The 22,482-nt window shown below is 42.1% G+C and overlaps 1 protein-coding gene across 1 annotated transcript in view; it reads right to left on the bottom strand.

Moving 5' to 3' along the window:
* LOC126156918 (esterase FE4-like) overlaps nt 1–22,482 on the bottom strand; it is a 101,868-nt gene that overhangs the window by 63,233 nt on the left and 16,153 nt on the right. Inside the window, exons 2-4 of the mRNA XM_049916341.1 lie at nt 5,383–5,520; nt 3,986–4,117; nt 3,694–3,844 (exon numbers count right to left, since the gene is read on the bottom strand). Of these exons, the coding sequence (XP_049772298.1) occupies nt 3,694–3,844; nt 3,986–4,117; nt 5,383–5,520 (421 nt within the window). The remainder of the gene's footprint in view (nt 1–3,693; nt 3,845–3,985; nt 4,118–5,382; nt 5,521–22,482) is intronic.

The raw sequence follows: 22,482 nt of genomic DNA, 5'->3' as shown, positions 1-22,482 counted from the left end.
GAACAGTACCTTATCAGTTATATTTCTAAAACAAAGAATATCTGTATGGGGATAAGATACAAAGCTCACATTCATGAGCTTCACCGCACTCAACAATGTAAATGTAGATGATATTTTGAAATTCTCAGTTTTTATCTATCTATATCCGGATCCCGCTCCAGCTACTGCCGGGTCTGGGGGCTGACGAGTCCTCTCCATTTGGCTCGGTCCTCCCACCACTTTTCTTCCTCCACTTGCTGCCAGGTCACACCTCTCATTTCCACAGATATTCTCACTCCCATTTTCCACCGTGTTCTTGGGAGCCCTCTAGGTCTTTTGGTCTTTTCCCATCCATCTTTAGTTCTTCCATGATTTTGGGGAGTCTCTGCCCATGCATCCTCTTAACATGCCCATACCATCTTAATCTCTTTTCTTCAATTTCTTCTCTCATACTTTCTTGTTTAAGGTCCTTTCTAATCTCTACATTCCTTACACTGTCCATTCTTGTTTTTCCCTTAACTGCTCTGAGAAATTTCATTTCCCCTGCTTGCAGTCTGCTCCAGTCCCTTTCTGTCATTGGTCATGTTTCTCCACCATAATTCTTATACATAAGGAGTTTTGCTTTTTCTGAAACTTTCTTATTCCAAATCATGTGTTTTATTGTTTGGTAGTAATTTCCTCCCTTCTGTAACCTCGTATTAATTTCGTTAGTTATTCTTCCATTTTTATATATTTCACTCCCTAAATAAGTGAGACTTTCTACCACTTTGAGGGATTCTCCATTCGAGGTAATATTTCCGTTAATCCCTTTCTCTCTTCCAAATACGATTACTTCCCTCCATCACAACATTAAAAAGTGCAAGAAAGAGAATACTTCCTTGCTTAAGTCCTTGTCTTGTTTCGAAGTATTCAGAGTTCCCCAGTGGTGTTCTAATTCTACAACTGTGTCCTATGTATATTGTCTTTATTACATTAAAGTATCCATCTCCTATATCTATCTTCTTCATTTCTTCCCAGAGTATTTCCCTGTTAACTGAGTCATATGCCTTTACTATGTCTATAAAAACCATTATCACCCTCTTGTTATACTCCCAACTTTTATTCATCAGTGACGGATAGAAAATATCAGGTCGTTCGTGCTTCTCCCTTTCCTAAACCTATGCTATTCTTGACTCAGTTCCTATTTTATCTTTTCCCTTATTCGATTTAGTAAAATTCCTTCAAAAATCTAGGCTCTATGACTCATAAGGGTTATTCCTCTGTAGCTTTTACAAAGTCTTTTATTAACTTTTTTGAAGATGGGAACAATGTCTCCTCTTCTCCAATTGCCAGGTATTGTACTATTTCTCCACACACTTGATAGTACTCTTTACAGCCACCCCATTCCCACTGGACTTGTTGCTCTTACCATTTCCACTGAAACTTCATCAGGTCCTGCGGCATTCCCCGCGATTCATCTTCTTCACAGGTATTTCCATTTCTTCCAGTGTAATTTGTCCTAATTTTGCTTCCAAACTTCTCTCAGTTTCTCAATTATTTGTTGTTTCTTTGTGTACCTGCTCCTCAGGTTTTAACAGTTTCTTAACATGTTCTTTCCAGAGATCTTTTATATTCCCTGGATCTTGACTCACAGTACCGTCCTCTGTATCCATCTTTACTGGTACTTCAGAAGCCTTCCTTTTATTTTTCATCATTTTATAGAACATTTTCTTATTGCTCTTCACATCTTCAAGATTATTTGTAAGCTCTTCCCATGAGTGTTTCTTTGCTGTTTTCACAGTTTCTTTGCACTTCTTCTTTTCCTCTATATATCTTTTATGGTCTTCGTCATTTTTAGTTTTCCACCACTTTCTCCATGCTCCATTTTTTCTTCTAACTGCTTGGATTGCGGTATCATTCCACCCACTTGTCTGTCTTAATTTTTCCTTTCCAGATGTTCTACAACATACTTTTTGTGCTGCTTCGACTAAACTGTCTTTGACTAAACTCCATTCTTTTTCTACATCGCAGACAACTTCTTTTGCAAATTTTTGTGTGATTAATTCTCTGTACTTCTCAGCACATTGACTATCCTTCAGTTTCCAAACCCGTATCCTCATCACTTTCTTCTGTTTTCTATTTTACACACACTGATTCATTTTCCATTATCCCACCAGTAATCTATGGTCTCCATCTGCACTAACACTTTCATTTAGCTTCACATTTGTTACTTTCTCTCCCCATTCCCTATCTACTAGAATATAATCAATTCCACTCTTGTTTCTCCCATCTCCACTGTATCTGGTGATAACATGACTTTCTCTCTTCATAAACCAGCTGTTTGCTATTTTCATTCCATTCCTCTGGCACAAATACAGGAGTCTTTCCCCTTCTTCATTTGTGCCTCCATATCCAAAACATCCCAACACTTGCCCAGATATCTTTCTGTCTTTACCTACATGTGCATTAAAATCTCCCATCACTATATTAGCACTCTCTGTACGGTTTTCTAACTCATTTACAAAGTCCATCTTCTCTTCTTCGCTACATCCCACTTGAGATACATAAATCTGGATTACTTTTAGTGTTTCTTTTTGGAATTTCAGGTTTAAGATTATGATCCTGTCTGGTATATATCTCACACTTTCAATACAACTTTCTACATTGTTATTCGCCATCACTGCCACGCCATTTCTACGAAACCTGTTATTCCCACTCCAGTACGGCTTTCCTCCTCCTCTCAAACTCTTCTCACCTTTTCCCTTCCACTGTTTCGCTTAATCCCAATATATCTAACTTCCTCTCTGTTAGTACATCTGTCATTTCTTCCATTTTTCCATGGAGGGTTAATTTATTAAGGGTGCCAATGTTTAGGTTAACTTTTAGTCCAGTTGGTTTCATCTTCTTGTACTGATGGATATCATCAGATCTCCCATCATTCGCATCAGTACTTGAAGAAGCAGTGGGGTCAAATACTGAATGGTTCGTTCCGAGGCTCGTCTGTGTTTCGAAAGCAATATATGAAGACGTTCCTACTGGTTTGCTAGGCCGAACGCCAGTTTTTATGCAGTTGTGTAAAATGTATTACAGCTTCCGCAATCGAAGTCACTAAACCACCTTAGTTCGGTGCCTCTTGAGATGGAACTACCTGTTTCGAATCATGATGTTGGAAAACTGGCTCCTGTAAAGGACTTGCTGATATTTTCATAGTGATTCCCAACACTTGGCGTCATTCACACGTGATTAAAAGGTTGAATTCCCAAACGTGAACCTCTTGTTTCCAGTGGGAAAAATATTTGTGCTGCAGGCAAGGCACAGCAAATATTAATGTATACAATTGTAGCCAGAGGGCCTGAAAACGTTAAAAGTGGACATGTGTGAAGTTGTGGTGCCAGTGGCAAATAAAAATTACGGGCTTGATCCTCTCTGTTTCGGAATGGTAATCTGGTAACACAAACATTGCGCTCCCTTGCTCGGCCTACGACACATGAAAACAAGTTATGCGGCAATAGAGATCTAAGTATGGAGAATATGAAAAGATTTCAAGGTAAAGCCGTTGGTAATCTAGTCCATTTTATTCTAGTTTAAATTAGTCTGTAGTAGTAAGAGTTTGCAGCCGGCATACAAAGATGAAGCGAATGGTAAATGATTCTGGAAACCGCCAACTATGTCGAAGTATCATAATAAATATGATGTAAGGAAGCTTAGAGCTGTAATTATATTCAAAACTATTACCAAGCAGTCCCAGACGATAGTTTATGCTGACCACTATTACATCGTTGTCCACAAAGTAGTTGGGTTTCGCGGACTCGCCACTACCTTCTGTGAAACATCCACCATGAATCCACACCATAACAGCCTTCTTTGTAGCATTCTGCGATGGTGTCTGCGAACGGATACAGAATAATGACAGTATAGAACAGAAATGCTAGAATACACACGAACGCTATAGCATTAAGTTTATTGAAGCCTAGAATTTACAGTGAATATGGGACTATATTTTTATGTATTATCATTTTATACGTACTCCAGGGCCATATACGTTCAGATAGAGGCAGTCTTCGTCACCAGATGGTGAACCACTTTTGCGCTGCGGACAATGAGACGCCATACTGAGGGCATCCCGGACCTCAGACCACGCAGCTTTCTTCACGGGCGGCTATAACAAGTTACATCTATTTCATATAACTTACTAGATTTGGTAAAATATTTAGAGTTTCGTTTCTGGGCAGTGCTGGAATTAGTTCATTTTAATGAGATGAGATATTGAGTAACAACAATTAAAAGCAGTAACTTCACGCTTCACCGAGTGTTGCGAATTTTCGACCCTTCGCGTAATGATCTTTTAGTTACCCAACGTAATTCACTGACACAAAAAGCGTCTCTCAAGATGTAGAAAGCCAGTCGTTCATCATAACAGCCACAGTATTTCACGACATACCTGAAATTTTATGTAATCCACTGTTTCCTTAAAATTTACCTACATCGTAAATCGTGCACACATTAAAATTTTCTCCGTACGTACATGGTAGTAAGAACATACTCTTTCTTATGAAATTAGAGGAGAAGCGCATTTTGGACAGTTCAAGGTGAACGTTTTGCCATCCACAATCTCCTTATTGTACCTCTAAATGTGGTACTGCATGTTAGTGACATTTCACTTACGTGGCGTATTGCTGTTGCTACCAAGTTATCTTACGTCTGTACTGGTAATGTCGTGCCTTTTGTAGGTAGTGGAAGGATCGGGTACCGTCAGTATGAAAGTGAATACTAGGGCAAATGTATTATCACAGTACAGTTAATTATGAATGTTAGTGCATTATTCGTTAATATGTGCCGAGAGGTGTAATGGCTGAAACTTTTATGTACTGCAGTCGGTCGTGTGGTGCAGTCCGAGACGGCGGCAGCTTGGAACCATATGAAAGCGCTCAATTTTTCTCAGAGCAGTTACTTCCATGTGACTCTCAGTGACAATTGGCCTCACCCCAGAAACCCACAGTAACAACTCTAAGGCGCTGGAGCTAATGAACAACGAAATTGCACTGTTAGTAATTACTGATCATTTAACTTCCCTACAGCTTTCAGAAAACAATCTCTCATCATTGTCTTGCAAGTCCTACGTCTCACCTATTGCCTAGTAAATATACAAATAACCTTTCTTCTAGCAGATCGACGAAAGGAAGATTAGCGTTTAATGCCCCGTCGAAGACCAGATCATTAGACATGGGGAACAAGGTTGGATTAAACGAAGATAGAAAGGGAAGACGGCGGTATATTTCTCAAGGGAACCAGTCTAGCATTTACTTTAACTGATTTAGAGAGACCTCACGCATTCAAAATGTAGCAGGTTGTACGAGAATTTAAACCGCAGTTCTAATAATTACGTTGCTTAAAGGAGAAAACTAGAGAGATAGAGTAACTTGCCTGAAATCGGAGATCTCCAACAGGTGGTTCTGCGTATGGAATACCTAGAAACCTGAACATAGGATTTCCAGTATATGTTCCTAACAGCTCACCCCTCAACGGGCCTTCTTGTGTCTCCACTGTCACATGTTCTCTGGCCTGTAACAAAATAGAAGAAAAACGAGAAATAGATGCAAACATACGGCGAAACGAAGTGAAAAACTATTTTAAGCATTGGAGAGACCAGCTTGTAATATTCTCAACATGAACTACCATACAAAACGAAGATTCAATAAAATTCAATAACATAAATGTAACATATCATGTACTGACGGACATTTTTGCAGAGAAGTTTGAAAAAAAGGGACACACAAGATTTCTTCTGCAACTGTTTTGGTCTGAAATAAATGCCATTTGTGTAACTAGGGTGTCTGGAAATTATCTAGGTATAACAAAATGACTATAGAACTTTTGGTATTGATGGTATAATAATGAAAACAATGTGTACATATAAATCGTGAAATAAGATTTGGATTTCAGCAATTACAGTATGGACATGCGTCACTTGGCTCCACTGTCATATTGCCGTACTGGCATCGATACAGCTGTAAACATCTGGCTGACTGGACAGACTTGCGCTCCACATTCGGAATTTGTTCCCTCTTCCTTGCTCCGTCACCAGTTGGCGAGAGCTTGTTTTAACACTTTATGCAATACAGACGGTTGCCGTGAGAGAAACTACGCATAGCAACTGAAAAGATGAATGATAGCCTTACTGTTCTACTACGAGCACAGATTGTTGCACGCTATTAAGTGTGTAATTCCGTCGTCCTGGTGACGATATGGTGGCTCACTGTGAATGAGATTAAAGTCACAATTTGTCCAGGGACAGTAAAGAATTGCCACAGGCTCGGCAAAAGAAGCAAGAAAAACAGTTCGTCCATCCACGTCTCGATCTGATTATAAAGTGGCGTCTGTGCAGGAAATATTCGTACGCAACCGTTCGAAATCATCACGGCAGGCAACACATCAAAGCGAGCTCAAAAGGAGGTGCTATGTCACATCCTGGATAAAGAACTGAATTATCGAACGTGGCAACCTCATATTATGCAACAGCTGACTCCAGAAGACGGTGATGGCAGAATGGAGTAAAGGGAATCGACGCTGGGGCGGCACAAAGATTGTCCTCAATTCTTTAATCATATCCTCTGCACTGACGAGGCCGTATTCTATGTGGGAGATTGTATCAATCGACACATTTGCGAAAGACGATCCTGGAGTTACCGTCGACAAGATGCAGGCTCGTCCAAAAGTGACTGTGTGATGTGCAATGACCGTCACAAAGATTACTGGGCCTGCAAGACAGAATGAATGCGGAACTCTTCCTTCAGGTGCTTAATAATTATGTTTTGCCCACAGTATGTTCATGCGATAACATAGAGGACATTGCTTTTACGTAGTATGGCGCACCCCCTCAGTTTAAAAATGTCGTTTGTCCGTGGTTGGCTGAGAAGTTTCCTGGATGTTGTCTGGGAATACACGGACGTCATGAGTGGCTTGCAAGAAGTCCAGGCCTGACGCCATGTTACTTTTTTTTATGGGGCTGGGCAAAATATGAAGTGTAGCGGATGAAACCTCGCATACTAGAAGAAATGGATGCCCGGTTTCGGGACGTTATCAGCATCACACTATGCCACTTACTCCCGACGACTGTGTATTCCATGTCCTACAGTTTTAGACGACTGGTCGAAGTCACAGGTGCCTACATTGAATTTTAAAGTATCCATCCATATCCATATATAACAATGTATGCGTCTTAATTTCAATAAATTAGCGTCGTAAATGTATCTATTCGTCTCGTTCATACCTAGTTACATTCCAGACACCCTGCAAAAGGCAAAATACAAAGAGGTTGAAAATACTGCTTCATTTGTAAGGTCAATTTTACTTTCCAATGGTTAAATCATGATCGCTTTGGGGCTCTTAAATGCCCGTCATCAAGTGTGATATCTTTGTGCTCTGACCCCGAACGTTGCGATGGCCGAGTATAGGACGCGGTGTACCACCAGCGACCGGGCAGCACGGAGAGTAGCAGATTGCATCACAAAAATCACAATACTGCCATTATTATAGTGATCAAATAGTTATAATTTGAATACCTGACAGACATTTTCAATTGGTACCTGCACTGCACGTGACTGGGGATTTTAAGTACTTTATTTGAAATTTACAGCTAAAAATTAGCTAGAAACCCTCTTTACCATTAAAAAAAATTCATTATCACCCAGTAATATTAGACCACAAAAGAAAACATTGTTGGAGGACGTTTGCCTTACGGAAGTCAAAGAACACACCAACTGCCTGAGCGCTATTGTCTATGATGCCCTGAGAAAGCCGGTATGGGGGGGTGGTTCCGACCCCCCCCCCCCCCCCCCCCCCCGAGTGGCGCCTTGTTGGCGCTGGACGCGCGGGCGCCTAGATTTCCTAGCGCCCGCGTCCGACATAACGCCAAAAATTCAAATTTATTATATTCCTTATTTATTCATGGAAAACGATGTACCTTTATGTGATTGGCATATATGACAAATTGTATGCAAAAATATGAACAATTACCGAAGTTATTAACAATTGATGATTTCAGCGGCTGAGAAAGTCATTTGAGTTTCATATGATCTCTGTTTGCGGATTCCATGTTAGTTTTAATAGTGATAGGCAGTATATTCAAAAAACGATGTAATGCATGGGCATAAAGGATGTTCCATCCAACTGAAGGCGGCGTTGTGGCCCTGAAATTATGTGAATCTGCCTAAAGATCTTTCTCCGAAACAAGAATGACCTGGCTTTTTTCTTCAAGCACTTGGTGCCCTTCGTCGCTCCAGCGACCTACGATAAAGTGCCGCTAGGTGAGAAGCATACTGTCCTACAGATGGCTCATGCGGTCCAGAGTTTTGACGAATTTCTGTTCCACAAACACTTATCAAAACATCTGCCGTTTCACCGTTCGTGCGAAGATTAATGGAAGATTTTTCGCAGTGAAATAATTACATAAGACCCAGTACAGCAGTTCCACCATCACTACATCATAATCTATTTCGGCGCCAGTGTAGTCACTGGCCGACAGCAAAGGTGATTTATATCTACTTATTGATTTTCTCAGACCAAACCTTGATAAGCGTTTTTGTCGGATAAGATGGCAATATTTTACTTTGGAATTCATCGAATGCTTTTCGCGTACTTTCACTTTGCCTTTGTTCAGATTTTGCTTGTCATCTAGCGTTTGACATCAATTAAGTCTGTAACGCAGTTCCTTTTGCTTCCATAGCAACAATCCTACACGAATGCTGCAGAGCCGTGGATCTTTACCATCCTTCACGACCTTACTCAGCACTTACTCGTGTACAATGAATCCTGCAGCGCTTTTAATTTTACCAGCTTTTGCTTCCCACCTTCGCTCTCAGAGAAACTTTCAAGACCCTGATGTTCACTGTGATGTTCTACGCAGAAATTGATGAGAGGTGTTTAGTTAAGGGCAGACGCTATGCTAGTTTGATGTCTTGGAGCAATTAAGGGACGATAACGATCTTGGAGCTGGGTTGTATCATGTTGTCGAACTTGTCTGTGGAGATGGTTCAAATGGCTCTGAGCACTATGCGACTTAACTTCTGAGGTCATTAGTCGCCTAGAACGTAGAACGAATTAAACCTAACTAACCTAAGAACAACACACACATCCATGCCCGAGGGAGGATTCGAACCTGCGACCGTAGCGGTCGCTCGGTTCCAGACTGTAGTGCCTAAAACCGCACGGCCACTCCGGCCGGCTGTCTGTGCAGATACTGAAGTTTTTCCTTCTGAAACCTAGTCCATAGTCGTGCAGTGGGAATATGAGTAATGTTTAACTAGTCGCCAAACGAGCGTCGATTGTGGGCAGTCTCAAGCATGCCACTCTCATTATCACAAATAACTTAATCTAGATATGTCTGCTTCCCAGACTACTTTCCTAAAGCTCAAATATTATGTGCTACATGACAAAATTTTCAGTCAAAGCATTTACACCGAAGACTTCTCGGCTTATGGATATTTCATCAGGTTACCTTGTATTAGGAACGTGGGTGCACTCAGCGAGTGTGACATGATTTTAAAATGATAGAGCGCAGCAATCAGTCATCCTTTTTTGCAGGTTTTATTTGGCAAATATAGATTTCGGGTGGTGCCTAGCCATTGTCAATGAACTATTTCATAGTATCAATGCATGTCAGCTACCTGTTGTTCGGGCGTCTGTCACAGTTCTTCCAAGACTACGAAATCTAGATTTGCCAAATGGCTCTGAGCACTATAGGACTCAACATCTTAGGTCATAAGTCCCCTAGAACATAGAACCACTTAAACCTAACCAACCTAAGGAACCACACACATCCATGCCCGAGGCAGGATTCGAACCTGCGACCGCAGCAGTCCCGCGGTTCCGGACTGCAGCGCCAGAACCGCTAGACCACCGCGGCCGGCAGATTTGCCAAATAAAACCTGAGAAAAAGAATGAGTAAATATGGATGTTTGCTTTAGCTGTATTCGTTATCATATTGGCCTCTTGTCTCTGTCACGATTTTCACTACGGTAATGCAACAGTTTTGTCTGTCTAGTATAGCCATGAAACAGCGGCTATGAAACAGGGGCTACTTCTTCATTAATCTTTTTACGTAGTCCTTTAATGTATTTCTGTGAAAATAAGTAAAGGCGACGTAAAATTAGGTATACCTTGTATTATAAAACAGCTTGGAATAACTTTAAAGGGACTATTTAATCGAGGGAAAGCTACAGTCGGACTCATGTGGAACGCGATCATTTAGCATTGTGACGCAGTTATGAAAGGTGGAAACGGAATCTACTGAAACTATTCAGTTGAGAGTAACGTTAAGATTTTAAAGAGTTTGCGTACCCAATAGAGAAGAGTTCAGATACACTTTCAGAAAGTTCGAATTTCCAAAACTGAAGTAATACTACGTAATAATATCACACGATCCCATAATATGAATGTGATGCCGCCTATGTTCGATATCAACATTCGATAACCATTCACAGGCGCCAGGTGGCAACCCTAGCGTTTCGGGGCACGGGAAAACAGAGCGATTCATCTGACGTCCAGAAGGGCACGATCATCAGCTTTCTGGCCAAGAGTGGAAGCATCTCCAAACGGCTAAGACTGTAAACTGTTCGCGTCCCGCAGTGGTTGAGGTACGCTGCGTATGGCAAGTGCAGCTATCCAGAACTGGCGCCGAGGCAGCTGCGGTGAACGACTGCTGTGGAGATGTCTACCGGGAACAGAGGCGAAAGTGTTGATCAAAGAGTGTGCGTGTTCACTGAACGTTGCTACCTACAGGCCTCCGCAGAAGGCGCCTGGTACATACACCCGCGCTGTCTGCTGCTCATCGGCGACGAAGGCTGGAATATGAACGCCAGTATTGCAAATGGACGTTCACTGAGTGGCGACGGATGGCCTTTGTAGATGAATCACTTTTTATACTCCGTGGGACAGATGGCTGTTTGCGCCTATGGCGCGAAGCGTCTGAAAGCTCCGTTTCTTGCTCCAACGGACCGAAAACAAAAACCCTGCAACAATGGTCGCAAAGATCCAGGCTGGAGGATGGCGCGTTTATGGCCTTTGAAATGTTTCAGTGACATTTCCGGCGTAATTTCGTCATTCTGGAAGGAACGAGGCTCACCACAAATATTCGTCTATCGTTTGGACCACGTCCACCCCTACACGCAGTTTGTTTTCTCCTCGGCACGATGGTATCTACCACAAGGACAATGCAACGCGTCACATAGCTCACAGTGTACGTGCTTGTTCCTACAAGCGCCAGGGTATGTTTATCGTACTCCCATGGCCACAAAAGACACCGGCCTTAAGCCCCATCGATAAATTTTGGGACCAGCTCGGTCGGTCTGTTCGCGCCATGGATCCTCAACCGAGAAAATTGGCGTAGCTGGCCACGGAACTGGAGTCTTTACCTTGGAGGACTTCATTGACTCTCTTCTTGAGCGTCCGCGCTGCGGAAGATGGTTGTTTGACGTTCTGACAGGTTGTCACATTGATGCGACAGAAACATGTATTAACGACGCTATTCTGTACGGAATTAGTAGAAAGCCAATACAAGCAAATCATAGATGATGGTATGGACAACGTAACAGTTGCCTTCACAGATGAAAGAAATAATATAAAAAAACTGAATCACTCAACATACAGTATGCTCTAGAGAGACTTGATTGATCTAAACAACATCAAACGAAAAGGAAAACACAAATGATAATGGAGCATGGACACAATAAATTCAGACCCATTCAAAATCAGTGTGAAAGTTGTATTGTCTACAATTCTTATGCGTGACTACATTTACTCCTATTCCACAAATATGTTTCTGAACCCTTACGTAACACATATTACGACTGCGAAAGCCATAAATTGCATTCTCTATGTCGTCACATAAAGTGGTAACGTGTTTTTAATTTACTCTGTGGACTGTATATAAGGACACTACAGAACATAGGAGGATTTTAGTACAATATTCTATAAGCTGTCCTAATCATTAATCGCTACATACATTCCCATAACGTCGAAAACTTTAGCTGTCCATGAACTTGGATCTCTGTCAATGAAATCTTTGGCAACACTGAAATTCTCCGTTCGAAAGTCATCATCTACAACAGTAGATTAAAATCATCAATGCACATTTCAATCTCAATACTAATTCGCTGTGTCTGCTATACAAAAATGCTAACCTGCAAGCACTGATACGCGATACATATTTTTTATTTCAAAATAAATTATGTTGCGAATTACACAAATGAATGAACTTACCGATATACACACTGCCAACAAACACAGATTCGCTGTTACAACGAAGTAAGGTCGTGGATCGAATCTCATATTCTTTCAGAGTTAGCAATTTTCACAGTACATTCAGAAAACTGATCCAATTATGTACATCATTTTTCTCACCGTCAAAATATCTTATCGCCATTGACATCCTTAACAAACTCAAGAAATGTACTTTAGTCTATACTCAACATTTTACTTGCGATAAAGCCTTATGATAAAAACTCTATCTTTGGCAGCTAATGGTCTGATGAGGTAATTAGCTGGGAGTACTTCCATTGTCACAAATTTGATGGGTCGATTATATGATTCAGATAGTCAACGCATAAGATGCAATGCTACTCTGTATCACGTTCCGTGAGAACCCTACTTAATTGCGATTGCACAATTCAGATGTCAGAGGGAGTTGACTTAATTATACCGCCTCGAAATGTGATGACTAGTATAGGCAATGCATAGCCTTAGACTTTAGTACAGCTAGCTGTCGGCTATAGGGTGTATCCGTGCACCATCGCTTCGATGCCCAAATCCTAGTACAAGAGTCCTTAAACTTTTTTCTATCATAGACAGATTAACGGAAAAGTAACAAAATATCTAATAAATAAATAACTGAAATGAGGTTACACCGTTTAAATAAGATCGCGTACAATAATGCGGCCGCGAAAAATTCAGGTTGCTTAGAATTCCAACCAAATATCTGAGTCACATAAGAGCACAAATATACACGCTCCGACGAAGAAAGTGAAGCAACAAAAAGACATGGTCCCATAGCAATGTAACACCATCGGTGGGTATGTAAATGATCAGAGTTGGAATTTTCTGTGATAGATAGAGGGATCACGATAATTCTTTTACGATGTTCATATTTAGTGTTGTTACCAGAGCTCACACGTAAAGGGAGTTGAAATTCTAATGGTAATGGAGGACTGGAACACCGGTTTAGGGGAAAGAGTTGATGAAAGGGCTAAAAGAGAACATGGCTTTGGTAGTAGGAATGAGAGAGGAGCAAGTTTGAATTGTACAGCAAACTTCAGCTAATAAAAGCGAATACTCTGTTCACGAATCACATTAGGAGGAGGAGGAGGTATACTTGGTAAATGCCGGAAGATGGGGGAAGATACCAGTTAGATTACATCAAGGCCACGAAGATTCCGAAATCAGATGTTGGATTGTCAGGTGTACCAACGAGCATATATAGACCCAAATCACAATTTAATAATGATGAAGAGTAGGCTAAAGGTTAAGAGACTACTCAGGAAGAATCAGCGGTCAAGGAGGTGGTTTACGGAAGTACTAAGGAACGTGGAGATACCCTTGAAGTTCTGTGAGGCTATAGGTACTGCGATAATGTATAGCTCACTATGCAGTTCAGTTGAAGAGGATTGGGCATCTCTAGAAAGGGAAAACACAGAAGTTGGAAAGAACAACATGAAAACAACGAATTCACCTGCGTAGACACCATGGGTAACATAAGACATACGAGTAATTCAATGTAATCTGCGAAAGAAAGAGGAAAAAAAACTTCAGAAATACAGAGAGACAAGTCTATTAAGAATGAAATAAACAGGAAGTGCAGGTAAGCTAAGGCGAAATGGCTACATGAAAAATGTGAAGAAATCTAAAAACAAATCAATATTGTACGGACTGACTCAGCATATAAGGAAGTCAAAACAATATTTGGTGAAATTGAAAGCAAGTGGTGCTATAACATTAGGAGGACAATGGTAATTCTACTGTTAAATGCAGGATTGGCGGAAAGATTAGACTGTAGGACTCTAGGAGGGGGCGGCGTCTGCCTCGTGACGTGATGGAAGAACAGGAGTCGACCGTGAAGAGGCTGGATTCAGTTTTAGAATCAGAATTCAAAGAGATTTTGTCGACTTAAGATTAAATAAGTCAGAAGGGATAGATAAAATTCCATCTGGATTAGTAAAATCATTGGGGGAAGTGGGAACAATATCACTATTACATTGGTGTGTAGAACGTATGAGACTGGCGATATACCATCAGACCTCCGAAAAACCATGATTCACACAATTCCAAAGACAACAAGAGCCTTGAAGTGAGAGAATTATCCCACAATCAGCTTTTTAGCTCCTGCATCCAAATTGCTGCTAAGAAAAATATATAGAAGAATGGAAAACAAAGGTGAGGATCTTTCATATGACTATCAGTTTAGTTTTAGGAAGAGTAAAGGCGCAAGAGGGGCAGTTCAAATGGTTCAAATGGCTCTGAGCACTATGGGACTTAACTTCTGAGGTCATCAGTCCCCTAGAACGTAGAACTACTTAAACCTAACTAACCTAAGGACATCACACACATCCATGCCCGAGGCAGGATTCGAACGTGCGACCGTAGCAGTCACGCTGTTCCAGATTGTAGCGCCTAGAACCGCTCGGCCACCGCGGCCGGCGGGGCAGTTCATTTTTGACGTTGCGATTGATAATGGAAGCAAGACTGCAGCAAAATGAAGACTCGTTCATAGCATTTGATGACCTGGAAAAAGTATTCGACAGTGTAAACTAATGTAAGTAAATCTGAGAAAAGTAGATGGAAGTTATAGGCAAATACGGATGATATATAATATGTACAAGAGCCAAGTTGGGATAAAAAGAGTGCAAGAGCAACAACGAAGTGCTGGTACACTCCTGGAAATGGAAAAAAGAACACATTGACACCGGTGTGTCAGACCCACCATACTTGCTCCGGACACAGCGAGAGGGCTGTACAAGCAATGATCACACGCACGGCACAGCGGACACACCAGGAACCGCGGTGTTGGCCGTCGAATGGCGCTAGCTGCGCAGCATTTGTGCACCGCCGCCGTCAGTGTCAGCCAGTTTGCCGTGGCATACGGAGCTCCATCGCAGTCTTTAACACTGGAAGCATGCCGCGACAGCGTGGACGTGAACCGTATGTGCAGTTGACGGACTTTGAGCGAAGGCGTATAGTGGGCATGCGGGAGGGCGGGTGGACGTACCGCCGAATTGCTCAACACGTGGGGCGTGAGGTCTTCACAGTACATCGATGTTGTCGCCAGTGGTCGGCGGAAGGTGCATGTGCCCGTCGACCTGGGACCGGACCGCAGCGACGCACGGATGCACGCCAAGACCGTAGGATCCTACGCAGTGCCGTAGGGGACCGCACCGCCACTTCCCAGCAAATTAGGGACACTGTTGCTCCTGGGGTATCGGCGAGGACCATTCGCAACCGTCTCCATGAAGCTGGGCTACGGTCCCGCACACCGTTAGGCCGTCTTCCGCTCACGCCCCAACATCGTGCAGCCCGCCTCCAGTGGTGTCGCGACAGGCGTGAATGGAGGGACGAATGGAGACGTGTCGTCTTCAGCGATGAGAGTCGCTTCTGCCTTGGTGCCAATGATGGTCGTATGCGTGTTTGGCGCCGCGCAGGTGAGCGCCACAATCAGGACTGCATACGACCGAGGTACACAGGGCCAACACCCGGCATCATGGTGTGGGGAGCGATCTCCTACACTGGCCGTACACCACTGGTGATCGTCGAGGGGACACTGAATAGTGCACGGTACATCCAAACCGTCATCGAACCCATCGTTCCACCATTCCTAGACTGGCAAGGGAACTTGCTGTTCCAACAGGACAATGCACGTCCGCATGTATCCCGTGCCACCCAACGTGCTCTAGAAGGTGTAAGTCAACTACCCTGGCCAGCAAGATCTCCGGATCTGTCCCCCATTGAGCATGTTTGGGACTGGATGAAGCGTCGTCTCACGCGGTCTGCACGTCCAGCACGAACGCTGGTCCAACTGAGGCGCCAGGTGGAAATGGCATGGCAAGCCGTTCCACAGGACTACATCCAGCATCTCTACGATCGTCTCCATGGGAGAATAGCAGCCTGCATTGCTGCGAAAGGTGGATATACACTGTACTAGTGCCGACATTGTGCATGCTCTGTTGCCTGTGTCTATGTGCCTGTGGTTCTGTCAGTGTGATCGTGTGATGTATCTGACCCCAGGAATGTGTCAATAAAGTTTCCCCTTCCTGGGACAATGAATTCACGGTGTTCTTATTTCAATTTCCAGGAGTGTATTAAAAAGGAAGTAAGACAGGGTTGTAGGCTATCGCCTCTACTGTTCAATCTATACATCGAAGAAGCAACGACGAAAGTAAAAGAAAGGTTCAAACGTTGCATTAAAATTCAAGGTAAAAATATATCAATGATAATATTCGCTGATAACATTGCTATCGTGAGTGATATTGAAGAAGAACTGTAGGTTCTGTTAAACAGAATGAACTGTCTACTGACAACAAATATGGACTGAAAGTAAACCGAAGAAAGACGAAAACTATGAGAAGTAGCGAGAAACTTAGTATCAGAAATGGGAATCACAATGGAGACGAAGTTAAGGAAACCCGCTACCTAGGCAGACGGCTCAAGGAGGATATAATAAGCAGACTGTCACTGGCAAAAAGGGTATTTCGGGCTACTGTCAAACATAGGCTATAATTTAGGGAAGATGTTTCTGAGAATGTAAATTTAAAGTAGAGCCTTTTACGGTGGTGAAACATGGGCTGTGGGAAAACCAGAACAGAAGAGAACCGAGGCATTTCGGTGGTAGTGCTACAGACGAATGTTGAAAATTAGGTGGAGAGGTCTTCCGCAGAACGGGCGAGGGACGGAATATCCGGAAAGCACTGACAGTAAGAATGGACAGGGCGATAGGAAATCAGTTGAGACATCGGAGAAAAGCTTCCATCATTGTACTAGAGAGAGCTGTACAGTGTATAAACTGTAAATGGAAATAGAGTTTGGTATACAGTCTGCAAATAATTGAGGACGTAGTTCGTAATTGCTACTCTGAAATTAAGAAGTTGGCACAGGAGACGAATCTGTGGCTGGCCGCAGCCATCAGGTATGATTTCAGGTAACGGCTGGTAGTGAGTGAGGGAACTCTGATGGCACAAGTCACAGGGAGCTTTTAAAAGGTCACTGCTCGTCCAGATATGGCACACGTCTCTATAAAACGACCGTGTGATGTCAGGGTACTTCCATGGCCAGGAAGGTCCACTAATCTGTTCCAATGCAGGTGTCAGGATCGTATGGGATGTCACCTTCAGCCCAGCAGTAGTATCGAGGATATCGAGGACCAATCACAACACAGCGAGCCAGCTTTCCTCAGGAGGGAATAAGAACATCTTTATGATTTTCTTCCCAATCGGATAAGTGGTTCCCACCTCAACCCATGACGTTTCACGTAGTTCCCTCGTCCCTTTCCTGATGCTTCCCCTTATTTTACCAGGCAGGCAGTCACCTTTATTTCCAGCGCGATTGGTACCTAAATGTAGTAGTAGTGCAATCATTGACCCTAGTTATCAATGACGTCATCAACCTCACGTGACATGCCACACAATGACGTGATCTTGCAGCTCCTTCTCTCCTCCCTTTTTCTATCCCCCCCCCCTCCCCTCTTCAACGAGTAACCGTGTAGTATTTTAGCAGGCGTCGTAATGAAACACTCGCAACCTAACTTTCAGATTGACAAATTTAACTTGAATCATTGCATGAAATAGCATCGTGTTCAAAAATATTTGCCTTTGAATTTCACTGACGGTCTATTGACAAGGTGACTGCCATTACCCCATTTACCACTGAATAGGGCAATGATAGTCAACAGCCACTGTAACTATCATCTCACATCTTTCCCTCCACGCCCTCCCCCGCCCCACACTCTCTCTCTCTCTCTCTGTCTTTGTCCCTGTCTGTCTCTCTCTCTCACCCCCCCTCCATCCACACACACTCATCCCCTCTCTCTTATCTTTCACTCCCTCTCACTCCCCCTCTCCCTCACTCTCTCTCTCTCTCTAGCTCTCACACACACACACACACACACACACACACACACACACACAAACACACATAGACTTGAATTTTGTACCGCGTTCGAATTAGTAATCGATCTGGAATTTTTGTGTCATATTCAAGAAAGTATAAATACACAATCTTCGTCATTAGCAACATGCACGCGCCAGTCGGGCAGAATTTCGAATATCTTGCAAAATTTTACATTGTCGAAAGCTTTACCAATTCGTCAGAGCCTATGAACGTGTCTTCACTTTTCTTTAGTCTTGCTTCCATAATCAACCGCAATGTCAGAAATGTCTCTCTGGCACGTTTGCCTTTCCTGAAGTGAAACTGATCGTTATCTAACACATCCTCAGTTTTCTTTTCCATTCTTCTGTATATTATTCTTGTCAGAAACCTGGATGCATGAGCTGTTAAACTGATTGTGCAATAATTCTCGCACTTGACAGCTTTTGCAGTCTTCGGAATTGTGTGGATGATATTTTTCCGAAAGTCAGGTAGTGTGTCGCCAGACTCGTACATTCTGCACACCAACGTGAATAGTCGTTTTGTTTCCATGGGATCATAGAAATTACGATGGAATGTTATCCATCCCTTCTGACTTATTTGAACTTAAGTCCGCCAAACCTCTCTTAAATTGTGATACTCACATTGGATCCTCTATATCTTCTAAATCGACTCCTGTTTCTTCTTCTGTCACATCAGACAAATCTTCCCCGTCATAGAGACCTTCAATGAACTTTTTATTTATTTATTCCGTGGGACCAAATTGAGGAACAAATCTCCAAGGTCACCGAACGTGTCAGTACATGAAATTACAGCATAAAGGTAATAACAGACAAATATGAAATATTTATGACCCTGAGAAGTCAGTCGAAAAGTTTAAGTAAACGCAATCAACAATACAACAAGAATCAGCTTAATTTTTCAAGGAACTCCTCGAGAGAATAGAAGGAGTGGCCCATGAGGAAACTCTTCGGTTTCGATTTGAAAGCGCGTGGATTACTGCTAAGATTTTTGAATTCGAGTGGTAGATTGTTGAAAATGAATGCGGCAGTATACTGCACACCTTTCTGCACAGGAGTTAAGGAAGTTCGATCCAAATGCAGGTTTGATTTCTGCCGAGTATTAACTGAGTGAAAGCTGCTTATTCTTGGGAAGAAGCTAATACTGTTACCAATTAATGACAGTAAGGGATATATATATTGAGAGGCCAATGTCAACATACGTAGACTCGTGAAGAGGGGTCGACAAGATGTTTGTAAACTTACACCACGTATTGCCTAACCACCAGTTTCTGAGCCAAAGTATCCTTTTCGAATGGGAAGAGTGCGCCCAAAATATAATACCATACGGCATAAGCGAATGAAAATAAGCAAAGTAGACTAACGTTCGTGTCGAACGATCACTCACTTCAGATACCGTTCGAATAGTACAAATAGCAGCATCAATTCTTTGAACAAGATCCTGAAAGTGGGCTTTCCACGACAGTTTACTATCTATCTGAACACCTAAAAATTTGAACTGTTCAGTTTCACTGATCATATGCCCATTCTGTGAAATTTATAATGTCAGGTTTTGTTGAATTGTGTGTTAGATACTGTGAAAACCGAGCGTTAGTTTATTTTCTATAAGCCTTGAGCTTAGGTCATGCACTGCACTATTTGAAACCGAGCCAATGTTGCACACAAAATCCATTACTACCAAGCTAGTGTCATCAGAAAACAGAAATATTTTAGAGTCACCCATAATACTAGAAGGAATATCGTTTATACACTATAAATAAGAAACAGGAGTGGCCCCAACATTCATTCCTGGGGCACCTCCCACGTGACTGCACCCCACTCTGACGCCACATCACAGCCATTCTCAACGTTGTGAATAACGACCTTTTGCTCTGTATTACCAAATTAAGAGGTGAAAAAATTATGAGCTATTCTCCATTTTCAGTAATGGGGCAACTTATGAAGCAATACTTTGTCATCATTACTATCAAACCTCGTAGTTAAATCAAAAAATATGCCTAACATTCAAAACCTTTTGTTTAACCCATCCAGTACCTCACAGACAAAGGACGATATAGCATTTTCAGTTGTTAAACGACTTGTAAAGCCAAACTGTACATTTGATAGCAAATAATGTGATATAAAATGATCAATTATCCTTACATACACAGCATTTTCAATAACTTTAGCAAACACTAATGGCATATAATTAGGTCTAAAATTGTCTCCATTATCCCTTTCTACCTTTTTATAAAGCGGCTTTACTACTGAGTGCTTTAGTCGTCCAGGAAATCATTGGTAAAGGAAATGTTACAAATATGGCTAAATACAGGGCTAACATGTGCAGCACAGTACTTTAATATTCTGCTGGGCGCTCCATCGTAACCGTGAGAGTCCTTTTACTTCAGTGATTTAACTATTGACTCAATCTCCCCCTTGTCTGTATCACAGATGAGTATTTCAGACATCAATCTCGGAAAGGCGTTTGCGAAGAAAGTTATATGATTCCCTGCAGAAACTAAATTTTTATTTAATTCACCAGTCATGATCAGAAAATGATTGATAAGTACTGTACATATATCTGATTTATCAGTAACAGAAATATTTTTACTACGAAATGACTTTATATCGTTGACCTTGTGCTGCTGGCCAGACACTTGTTTCACAACTGACCGTATGGTTTTAATTTTATCCTGTGAAGTAGCTATTCTATTTGCATACCACATACTCTTTGCCGCCCTAATAACATTTTAAGCACCTTACAATACTGCTTGTAATCGGCTACTGTAGCTTGATTGTTACTACTTCTAATATTTTGATATAATTCCCACTTTGTTCAACATGATATCCTTATCCCACTAGTCAGCCACCCTGGCTGCCTATTACTGCTAGTACCTCGTTTAGTACGTTCTAATGGAAAGTAGCTCTCAAAGAGCATGAGAAATGTGTTAACGAAAGCAGCATATTTATCATCAATGTTATCGGCACTATAAACATTCTGCCACTCCTGTTCGTTGACAAGGTTTAAAAATCTCTCTATTGCTGTTGGATTAACTTTCCTACATAGTTTGTAATGAAATGTGACATTTGTTTGACTACAAATGCCTTTTAGTGTTAAAATTTGTGGATGATGGTCTGAAAGACCATTCACCCTTGTACTAACAGAGTGCCCATCTAGTAATGAAGAATGAATAAAAATATTGTCTACGACTGTGCTACTGTTCCCCTGCACCCTAGTTGGAAGAAACTAAGTCTGCATCAGATCATATGCACTTATAAGATCTACCAACATCCTTTTTTTTTTCTACCATCACATAGAAAATCTAAATTGAAGTCACCACGTATAACCAATTTCTGGTACTTCATACAAAGTGAATCAAGAACCCTCCCTAGCTTGAGCAGAAATGCTCTGAAGTCAGAGTTAGGGGACCTATAAACTACAACAATTAGAAGTTAAGTTTCACTAAATTCAACTGCCCCTTCAGAACATTCAAATATCTGTTCAGTGCAGGTCCATGATACGTCTATGGACTCAAATGGAATACTATTTTTATGTACATAGCCACTCCCCTACCCCACAAAGAAATCCTTGAAAAACAGCCAGCTAATCTGTATCCTGGAAAAGGAAGCCTCTGCATTGTCAAATTATGTAATTGGTGCTCCGACATACCAATAATTTAAGAGTCAACATCTCTAAGCAGTTCACTAACTTTATCTCTAATACTTCTTACATTTTGATGAAATATGCTAGTTCCTTGTCTGTTTGGAAACATGACATGCTCTGAAGGTGAGCCCTTAGTTAGAGGGGCTTCCTTTAAGCAGGTATACTTATCAGCTTACTCCAGTCTAAAAAAGGCGCAGCTGTAACACCAATTACTACAGATATTTTTCCATGAGTTATCCCACCACCACCCACTATAAGCTTTGTTAGCCTCCCCTTCCCATACCTGCTGAAATGCAGGCCATGCCTAGTGAAATCCGATCTACTGATAGACCCAAATGGCACCAGTGACCCATGCCTTCATCAGTCAGCGCCCTCTCCAGCCCCATGTTAACGCGCCTAACACCCGAATTAAGATGAGGCCGATCATGACGTTGAAACAGCTCCACGAAATGCATATTAGTGCTACCAGTTTGAGTAGCTATATTTACCAGGTCACCATCTACATCTTATTCCCCGTCCCTATCTAGACTGTTCCCTGCTCCACCCACTATGACTAGCTGATCCTCCTCCGTTAAATTCCTACATAATTCTCCTACATAGCTCCTCAGTCACCTGAGCCAATCTTGTACTAGCTTTCACAACTGGTGACCTGGTACTCACTCCCCAACACTTCCTGCAACTGCTGACCCACACCTCTACCGTGGAAACTACCTAGCAGCAGAACCTTCTTCTTACTGT

This window comes from Schistocerca cancellata, chromosome 2 (assembly GCF_023864275.1).
Source record: "Schistocerca cancellata isolate TAMUIC-IGC-003103 chromosome 2, iqSchCanc2.1, whole genome shotgun sequence".
NCBI classification, from domain to species: Eukaryota; Metazoa; Arthropoda; class Insecta; order Orthoptera; family Acrididae; genus Schistocerca; species Schistocerca cancellata.
The sequence above is the reverse complement of the archived record's forward strand: the minus strand, read 5'-3'. Positions and strand labels throughout refer to the sequence as shown.